This window comes from Silene latifolia, chromosome 1 (assembly GCF_048544455.1).
Source record: "Silene latifolia isolate original U9 population chromosome 1, ASM4854445v1, whole genome shotgun sequence".
In the NCBI taxonomy this organism is placed as follows: Eukaryota; Viridiplantae; Streptophyta; class Magnoliopsida; order Caryophyllales; family Caryophyllaceae; genus Silene; species Silene latifolia.
Window position 1 is genome coordinate 21,797,706 of NC_133526.1, and position 10,690 is coordinate 21,808,395.

Genomic DNA, 10,690 nt, shown 5'->3' on the forward strand with positions numbered 1-10,690 from the left:
AAATAATTTTGATTTGGACATTATGCGGTGTTAACCACAAAATATCATTACTATGGCAAAAAAAATTCTCTAGTACTCACAAAATATGAATATGCACGATTTGAAAATTCGCAAAAGCATAATCAGTATCTATCTATCTATCTATCTATCTATCTATCTATCTATCTATCTATCTCTATCTATATTAATAAAGAAAGCTTTTTTCGAGCGATTACATAGACTCCAACTTTTACGAACTACCTTAATAATTAAATAAGTAACAGATAACTATTTGATAATTAAATAAGCAACTGATAAATATTTGGAATCGGAAAGAGAACAATGTTCCATGTAAACCATGAAACTTAATATTAATAAAAAATAAAAATATTTATAGAAGTCAACTAAATCTCAAATAACTCCGTCATGGAATATAGGAAAGTGTATATATACACATTGCACGTAGATTTAAATTCCCCAAATTCTTCCTTTTAGAGAGCCCCCTTCCCCTCCTCTTTTACTTGTGATCTTTTTTTTTTCCTGATAATGATTTGTAACTTTTAATGTATGTTATAATAATAATAATCTTAGTTACAGCTTATGATTGAAATTTGTTTTTGTTTGGTGCAGTGCAATAGCGTCAATACTCTACAAGATGTCAAGATTCTGTATACACGATGTACCCGCATTTTTCGTATTTATAGATTGATTTATTTACGGTATCTCACGCTTCTATTATCGTCTCTTTTAATAATTTATACATAGAGAACCAGTAAATTAGTAAACACGTGACTTTGATCGATATGGCATATCTTTAATTTAAATCTACTCCCGTATTTATTTTCTAATTGGCGATAATTAATTGGTAATCATAGTTTTTTTTATCATAATATTAGTTTGACAATTAGTTTTAAATTTTTGTAATTTTGAATGAAGGTGTGAATACTTTAAAGAAGAGAGGACAAAAGGCACGTTGGAGATCAAGGATTTTGAAGCATGCTACTAGTTTCAACCCATGCAAAATGCACGGGTATGTTTTTAAGAACATTGATATAATGATTAACATTAAAAAACAAAATGGTAATCAAAATACATGAATAATCTAATAGATAATCATTTATTAGCAAATTAATTTATAATTGCATTTAGTATTTAATATTTAATCTTTTGGTAAATTGATAGTTTAATATCACCTTGCTTGCTAGGTGACTCCCTAACTAGCACTGAGAGGATTCCTAGTCCTGTAGTAATGGTGGATAGCTCAGAATGCCTCCTGCTAGGCTCATCCTCCAAAGCTTCAGGACAGGTTTCTCACTCAGAATCTGTTGGGGGGCACTCAGAATGCAGTAAGAAGGGCCAGGTGAGCTCACCTCAAATAGCCTTGAAGAGAGGTGCCTCACCTGAGTCTGCCCCTGTTTCACAAGTTACTGTTGGGAATGCTTTTGCACCCCTAGCACCTGTTCATGATGATTCCCCAAATATTCTCCTCCAGTATCAGGAGCAGCCTATTCTGGTTCCTACCCCTCAGCAGACTACTGATCCTAAGTCTGGTTCAGGGGTGCTTACTAAGGCCACACCTTGCTTGCTAGGTGACACCCCCACTAATACTGAGAGAATTCCTAGTCCTGTAGTGATGGTGGGAAGCTCAGAATGCCTCCTGCTAGGCTCATCCACCATAGCCTCTGGACAGGTTTCTCACTCAGCATCTGTTGGGGGGAACTCAGAATGCAGTAAGAAGGGCCAGGTGAGGTCACTTCAAATAGCCTTGAAGAGAGGTGCCTCACCTGAGTCTGCCCCTGTGTCACATGTTCCTATTGGGAATGCTTTTGCATCCTTGGCCAATTTACATGAAGACTCCTCAATTGTTCTCTTACAACATCAGGCACAGTTAACTCTAGCTCCTACTCTCCCTCACCAGGTCCCAGATCAAGGTGGGGGAGGTGCAGGTCATCTTGGTGATAGTAATCTAGGGGATGGGCATCCACATGATAGAGGTGGTCCATGAAGATTGCATCCTGGAACATCAGGGGGGGAAATGACCCTCTCAAACTTCAGGAAGTCCAGGACATTCTGAGGAGACATAAGCTAGATATTCTAGGGGTACTTGAAACTAGAATCAAAGAAAATAAGGCTAAAAAAATAGCTAAGGGTTTTTTCCAGGCATATAGTATAGCCACTAACTATGTTTGCCATTACAATGGTCGAATTTGGCTTCTTTGGAATCCTTCTAGGGTGACTGTCACTCCTTTAGTGACAAATGCTCAGTTCATTCACTGTAAAGTTTCCCACCATGCTACTTGTCATACCTTCCATATGACCATGGTCTATGCTAGCAATGATGCTAGAGTTCGGGATGATCTTTGGGCTTGCCTTACTAATATCAAGCTTTCAGTTGATCAATGGCTACTTCTGGGAGATTTTAATGTGGTAAGGGATGTTACAGAAAAGTTAAGTGACACTCCTGCTGTTCTTGCAGACATTCTTGACTTCAACACCTGTCTCTATAACTGTGAAGTTGATGATCTTTCTAGTACTGGTTGTGCTTTTACTTGGACTAATAAACAGGAAACTGGCACCAGAGTCTGGTCTAAGCTAGACAGAGCTCTTTGTAATCCTTCTTGGCATACTAAATTCCCTGCTACCCATGTTAATTTCTTGGATTCAGGAGTTTCAGATCACTCCCCTGTGGTTGTTACTGTTTTTGAAGATCAGGCTAGGCACTCTATTTTCAGCTACCTCAATTGTTGGACTGAGAATCCTAGATATGATGCTCTGGTTCAGGATGCTTGGCTCATCCCAGTTGAGGGGTCTAGTACTTTCAAACTCTTTGCTAGACTCAGAAATGTTAAGAAGGCTCTAAAATCTTTGCATAAGGAGAATTTTAATGGGATCACTAAAATAGTGCTTGCTGCTAAAAAGGATCTTCAGGAATGCCAATATGCTCTTCAAGAGAATCCTTTCTCTGCTGACTTAATTGCTAAAGAGTGTGCCCTTGTGCAGCATTACTGTAAATTCAAGAGAATTGAGAAATCCATTCTCAAGCAAAAGGCAAAAGTGGCTAATATCAAGTATAATGATTGTTCCTCCAGATTTTTTTATGCTAAAATTCAGGAAAGGAAACAGCAAACAGTTATTGGCCAAATTAAAGATATGCATGGAAAGGAAAGAATTGGGGTAACCCAGGTTGCTGAGGGGTTTGTGGAGTATTACCAGAGTTTGTTGGGATCAAAAACTCTAGTGACTTCTCTTGACAACCAGTTCATCCAGAAGAGTAGTTGTTTGTCTCCTTTAAACATTGACAGCTTAATTAAACCTGTCAGTAAGGAGGAGATTAAGTGTGCTTTGTTTGCTATTGACTCGGAGAAAAGTCCAGGGCCTGATGGTTTTTCTTCTGGGTTCTTTAAGCATAGCTGGAATGTGGTTGGTGAGGACTATTGCAAAGCTGTCCTTTCCTTTTTTTTCCACTGGACATATGAGTAAGCAGGCTAATGCTACTCTGATTGCTCTTATTCCTAAGAAAAAGGTGGCTGCATCTGTTTTGGATTTTCGACCAATTTCTTGCTGTACCACATTTTACAAAACTATTAGTAAAATCCTTTCTAATAGGTTGCAACCACTTCTTCCCACTCTTATAGGACCTGAACAGGCAGCCTTTATTCAGGGCAGGAACATCCATGAGAATATCATGTTGTCACAGTCCTTGGTAAAAGGTTATGGGAGGAAAAATCTTACTCCTAGATGCCTCATTAAGGTTGATATCAGGAAGGCTTTCGACTCATTGCAGTGGGAGTTTATAGATAACATGCTCCATTCTTATAAATTTCCCCCTCTCTTCATTAAATGGATTATGGGGTGTATTTCTAGCTCCTGGTTTTCTCTCAAGTTGAATGGCACAACTCATGGGTTTTTTAAGGGGATGAGTGGAATAAGACAAGGGGACCCTCTCTCCCCTTATCTTTTTGTAATGAGCATGGAGATTCTTTCGAGGTATTTTAGGATGTTATGTGTGCAACCTAATGTCTCCTTCCATCCAAAGTGCTCTAAAATTGGTCTGACACATCTCATTTTTGCTGACGATTTAATGATTTTTACAAGGGGTGATGCACCTTCAGTCCAAGCAGTTTTCCATGCTTTGGAGAGATTTGCTGGTTGGTCAGGTTTACATGCCAATGCTGACAAGACTGACATCTTTTTTGGAGGGGTCCAGTCTGATGTCAAAAGGATTATTTTGCAACAAACTGGTTTCTCTGAGGGTAACTTCCCCTGCAGATATTTAGGCCTGCCTTTAAACACTGGCAGAAATACCATTGATATGTATGGTGTTCTTCTCACTAAGATACAGCATGCCATTCAGCACTGGTCTACTAACTTCTTATCCTATGTTGGTAAGGTTCAGCTCTTAAACTCAGTGGTTTTTGGGCTAGAAAACTTCTGGTGTGCCAGTGGCCTCTTGCCTAGAAGTATCATCAAAATGATAAACAAGTTGTGTAAAATTTTTTTCTGGGGCATTGAGGATAATAGGAGGAAACTGGTTATGAAAAGTTGGAAGAGTCTTTGCTCTCCTAGAGAGGAGGGGGGGGTTTGGAATGAAAGAACTCCTGTCATGGAATAAAGCTATGGTCTCCAAATGGATTTGGCTTCTTGGTAATCAGTCTGAGGGCATCTGGCATAAGTGGAACACGGCTTATAACCTAAAGCATGGTTCCATCTGGGATGCCACTCACAAGGATTTTTTCTGTGAAAGCTTCAAAAGTATTATTTCTGTTAAAAATGAATTGGTTCAAAGGACTGGCTCTACTCAGACTGCACAGATGTTGATTAACACCTGGAATCTGGGAGGGAATTTCAGTATTCAGTCTTCTTATAACTGGTTTAGGCCCAAATTTGAGGCTAAGCCCCATCTCAGGGCTATTTTTGGTACTATTGTTCAGCCTAAGCATGCTATTATTGCATCCCTTGCAGTGCAGAAAAAGTTAGCCATTGTGGATACACTTCAAGCTCGGGGTTTCAGCATGGTTAATAGGCGCATTCTTTGTAAAAATGCTGTTGAGTCACATTCCCACTTATTTTTCAAGTGTCCCTTTTCTCAGATCCTTTGGCAGGGGATTCTAAACTGGATGAAGATATATGGTCGAAGTAATTGATACATTGCTGAACTCAAGTGGTGCAAAGGTAGGGGCAGACATAGGCACTGGAAACATGACTGGTATGTCAGCTCCTTTACGACTGTGATTTATGGCTTATGGCAAGAAATGAACAATAGGATCTTCTCAAATGTTGAATGTACAGCTGCCCAGCTTCTTACACGAACTCAATACATAGTTAGTGTTTCTTTACTGCACAGATTTTATACGAAATTGGATAGTAGGCTTCTGGAGAGTCTTAATTCTAGATAAGGCCTTGCTCTCTTAGAAAGGCTTTAGTGGATATTCTTTGTAAATTGTATTCTTTCTTTGCCCCTTTGAGGATGAATGAAAGGATTATAACTTTTTGCAAAAAAAAAAAAATAAAAAATAAAAAAAACTGATAGTTTAATATCAAATAATCTAATAATTTTATTAAAATCATGCGATCTTTGTAGCAACATTGATTTGTTATCAATTGGTGTTTCTTTGTACGTTATTGTTATTGTAATTTATTATTGTAGCAAACATTTGGATTATATTTGTATCAATTGGTGTAATTTTTTATTATTTATTATATATAAATTATCCATAAATCATTATTTATTAATATTTACGTACAAACAATATTTATTAATATGTATGCACAAAACATAAACGTAAAAATAAACATAAACATTTACGTACGAAGCATAAAAATAGACGGGTTTTCATTAATTAATTTTTTAATCTTTGCTGTGGATCCCACATTTAATGTTTAAAAAAAAAAAAACTGAATTTGATGACGTGGCTTCACAAAATTGCAAGAAATATTTCTGTATTTATATAGATAAGATTTGAAGGTTTCTTCCTCTAGAGAACTACTATACCACACAATTAGCAGGTGTACCAAGGTAGTTTCCTATTTAAGACGAGGATATCCGTTTCAGGTTATGCATGTTTTGTTGCACATATTTTTTTTTGGTTCTAACGAATCGCGTACTTGGTCGCATTACAATAGAGGGGAGGAGAGGAAAATTCGAACTTGGGACCTATTGTGCACAATACATATAACTTAACCACTAGATATTAAAGTCCATCTCGATATCATATTCCAGATTGTGAGAAATAGTTTAACAAACTTTAGGGAGTTTTGAATTAATTTTAAGGGTTGTTGAGATTAGAGATGTTTTAATTTGTGTGCAACTTTTTAACCTCGAGAAATTTTAATTCATAGCAGATAATTAGAAGTTTGGCGCAATACATTGTTTTTCAATTTTTTTCCCAATTATCTATTTAGTTACCTAATACATATTATAAAAAAAAGTTAACTGATCCCATATTTTCGACAATAAGTTGGTGTATGTTGTGCTTGAGTGAGGTCGGGTTCATGCGCTATTTCACTCTAAATTATTGACATCATATCGAATAACAAACAATAAGCACCATGTATATGAAGTTCTTACTCTATTAACCTAAGAGTATAACAACTAACAGTTAAGCACCATGTATACGAAGTTTGATATGATGTCAAATTGTATAAAAAGTTCATGCTATTAACCTCTAAATTAGCTAAATTATTAATCTTTACGTACTATAGCTTGAATGCTTTGGGAGACTATATATATCTACAATATTCTGAATAACTTTTCCGCGCATGACACTACGTAATGAGTTCTGCATATTGCAAAGATATTAATTATAAAAGCTTTTATAAATATGTTTATCATCTATTGTCTTTTCCTTATCAACTTTATAAAAAATCTATCAAGCATAATGATTTACTTGGACAATGTTATACGGTCTCATCTCATTGAAGTGGTAAATATTCTCCTGACGACGATGATCCCAACCAATTCAAGTGGCCAGGTCGTGAAAAGAAAGTTAGAGTGTTATAGTTCAACGCCTAGAGAGCAAACAACCTCTAGGAAATTCCGGTAAGAGTTCGAATAAGCCTTCGAAGCATCCTTTATAATTAAATTTTAATCAAAGTATACTCCAGCTATCTGCAATTATATGTCGTATTGTACTACTAATTTTTTGACGAAGATTATAAAAGTAAGAGTATAATATATTACCTCTTTTCCTTCGTTCCAATCATTTTTTTACTTTTAAATAAAATATATTTTATAAAGAATAAAAAGGTAAATAAATGAGTGGGATAAAGAGAGTAATAAGTTTAGCCGTCAAACTCTGATCTACTTATGGCTACGTAGTGTATATGACTTCTGTTTTGAAACAAGGGTATTAAGAATTTGATTGGTTATATTACAAAGCAATATAGAGTATAACTTCGTATACAATTTGACATCATATCGAACAACAAACAATTAAGCACCATGCAAATTTTAAGAGATTTTCATGACAAGTGGGTTAAATTGAGTGTAGAGAATTAAGTTACCTATCAAAGGCATTCCTAAAATAAAAAGATATAAACAATTGACCGAGTCACCTAAAATGGAATAGGTAAACAATTGATTGAAACGGAGAGAGTAATTACAATAATACTATAACCTATTGTTTTTGCGAGTGTATAATATAGTTCTCCGGGAGCGTTTTGAAATGTTTATTTATATATATTGAATATATTATATGGTTTTTGTAATGTAATTAATTCATTATTATTCGTTGAAATTATTACCTTGGTAAAAAAAAGTATGAGAAAAACATTAAAACATGTAAAAATTTTAATACTAAGAGTGAGTGTGTATTTATGTAAGAAAAAAAATATTTAAATTAATTTTTATAAGAGTTTTAACTTACACGCGTTAACATTTTTCAGTTACAACATTTTTACACTGTAGAATTTTACAAATGGCCCGTGCATCGCACGGGCATTAAATCTATTATATACTTAAAAGAGGAACTTTTGAAGCGATTTCATTGGCTATTGCTTTGGAGCGATTTCATTGCTATTATTTTTTTTTTTTAATAAATAACAAAAATAATTAAAATAGTAAACTAATATCCGAATTTTAAAATAGTAAATTAAATGATAATTAATATCATAATTATAAAGTTGCATATATTATTCAGTTGGTTACAAAAAGATAGAGATTATAAGGCTTTGAATACTATAGTTTATTAGTATCACATGCATTTAAATTACAAAAGGAGTTGTGGGTGAGATTGTTGATAAACAGAAGAAGATAGTCGCCTTCAAGTTTGAGGATGAGAAAGACAAGAAGCGTGTTCTTGAAGAACAACCATGGCATTTTGAGCGACACCTTCTTGTACTAACTGATCTCTGTGGTGACGCTGTTCCGTCGGAGGTACCTCTTTTTTTCACTCCCATCTGGATACGTGTGTATGATTTACCTGTTATGGGAAGGGCAAATATGGAGAATGCTTGTAATATTGGTAATGCTATTGGCACATTTGTGAAGGTTGATAATTCGGTTAATCCAACAATTAATAGATCAATGAGAATTAGAATAATATTTGATGTTAGGAAAGCCTTAATTGATGCTATCTACATGAACATTAAGGGTGGTAAGAAGTGGCGAGTGAGGGTCTGCTATGAGAATCTTCCACTCTTCTGTTATATTTGCGGACAAGTTGGACATGGAGAGAAGGATTGTGGGAAGAGGAAGGGTCCGGTTGGGGAAGGGCGTCGTTATGGAGATTGGTTGAAAGCATCACCATGGCGGGTGGCACGTAAACTAGAGAGGATAGAGGGTAGTGGTATGTCATGTGCCAAAAAACAGATGTTGGAGGAGGAGAACGAAAAGGAAGAAAGGGAATTGAGTCGAATGGTGGATTTGTTACGTGGGGTGAGCTTGAATGAGGGAGGAGGTAAGACCGGGCAAACAGGGGAGAGTGCAGTGATGAACGTGGTTTTGAGGTCAGAGTCTGGTGATGAGGAAAGTGTGCAAAATACTGTGGAACAGAATTTGAAGCAGAGTGAGGGTGGTCTGATTCGAAAGATTGTAAAGGCCAAAAGAAGTTATGGGAAGATTATGGGTGTGAGGCATGGTGGGGATGATAGTAGTAGGGGGTGGATATAAGGGAAAATGGGAAGCGAAAATTCAGCAGTGATGGGGAGGTGGTAGGGACGGCTGATTGTTGTGAGGGGATGAAGAAAGCAAGAGTTTCGAATGATGGCAGGGGTAATACTCTGAAAGTAGTGGAGGCTGACGATGATCAGTCCCGCGAAGGGCAATGAAAATCTTAAGTTGGAACTGTCAGGGGTTGGGCAATCCCTTGACGGTTAATACCCTCCGCGATTGGTGTTGGAGGGAATGCCCAAACATTGTCTTCGTTATGGAGACAATGATAAGTGCCAATAATCTAGAAAAAATAAAAAATAAATGTGGTTTTACTTCTGGAATTTGTATTAGTAGTAATGGTAGATCTGGTGGTTTGGGTATATGGTGGAAAGACATTAACGCGCAATTGGTGTCGTATAATAATCATCATTTTGCGATAAAAATCGTTGGTGAGGATGGAAGTATTTTGTGGAGAGCTGTGGGTGTCTATGGGTGGCCGGAGTTGACTAATAAGTATAAGACATGGGATATGTTGCGAGCACTGTGTGCTAATCATAATGACCCTATGATCCTCTTTGGGGATTTTAATGAAATTCTAAGTGCAAGGGAGAAAGAGGGGGGTGCTATCCGTGAAGAGCGACAAATGGATGCTTTTAGATCGGCATTGGACGACTGCGACCTTCAAGACCTGGGTTTTATTGGCAATATTTATACCTGGCAGCGAGGTCGGGGGTGAATACTTTTGTTCGAGAACGATTGGATCGGGCTGTGGCGAATTTGGAATGGAGCCAAATGTTTCCAAACGCAGTGGTTCGACATTTCCCATTATATTCGTCGGATCATTGTGCTATCCTCATACAAGAACAGGAGGCCAACGTGGAGCGACATGGGTATGGAAAGGCGTTTAAATTTGAACCTTTCTGGTTGTCTGACCCAGAATGCGACGATGTGGTTAGGGAAGCTTGGTCCTCGTTTGGCAGGTGTAGCGTGACTGAGAAGGTGGAACGGAGTTCGAAGCAGCTCCGTCATTGGGCTCGAAATAAATTTGGCAATTTGAAAAGGGAAATTCGTTCTAAAGAGGAGGAATTAGCGAGGTGGCAAAAAAGACTTCCATCTGCGGATATGCTTGCACGATGTCGCCAGATTGTTGAGGAATTGGAAAGTCTTCGGTCTCGGGAAGAATCATATTGGTATATTAGGGCTCGAAAATGCGAGTTGCGGGACGGAGATAAAAATACAAAATATTTTCACTATAAGGCTCAACAAAGACGAAAAAGAAATACCATTCGAGGCATTGAAGATGACGCTGGATTTTGGCAGACCGATGGGGACAAAGTTGCTAGCATTATGAGTGATTATTTTGGCAAATTATTTACTTCGAGTAATCCTGAACCGTGTGAGGAGGTACTGGATTGTGTTCCACAGGTGATTTCGCCCGACATTAATGAGTATTTGGATTCGCCTATTTGTGATGAAGAGGTGAAGGCTGCCCTTTTCGCTATGCACCCTAACAAAGCCCCGGGACCGGATGGAATGCATGCTCTGTTTTATCAACGATATTGGGATGTGGTTGGTGGTGATGTGTGTCAGATGGTGAAAGAATGGTGGGCTGGCTGTATT

At 37.3% G+C, this 10,690-nt stretch overlaps 1 protein-coding gene across 1 annotated transcript; it reads left to right on the plus strand.

Annotated features, from left to right (window-relative positions):
• Nucleotides 1–9,242: 9,242 nt before the first annotated feature.
• LOC141641810 (uncharacterized) lies at nucleotides 9,243–9,806 on the plus strand. Its single transcript, XM_074450457.1, has one exon. It carries the CDS (start codon nucleotides 9,243–9,245, stop codon nucleotides 9,804–9,806), a length of 564 nt encoding a protein of 187 aa, XP_074306558.1.
• The last annotated feature ends 884 nt before the right edge of the window (nucleotides 9,807–10,690 follow it).

Coding starts and splice junctions, on each gene's coding strand:
- LOC141641810 (XM_074450457.1), top strand. CDS start 9,243: ATGAAAATCTTAAGTTGGAACTGTCAGGGGTTGGGCAATCCCTTGACG.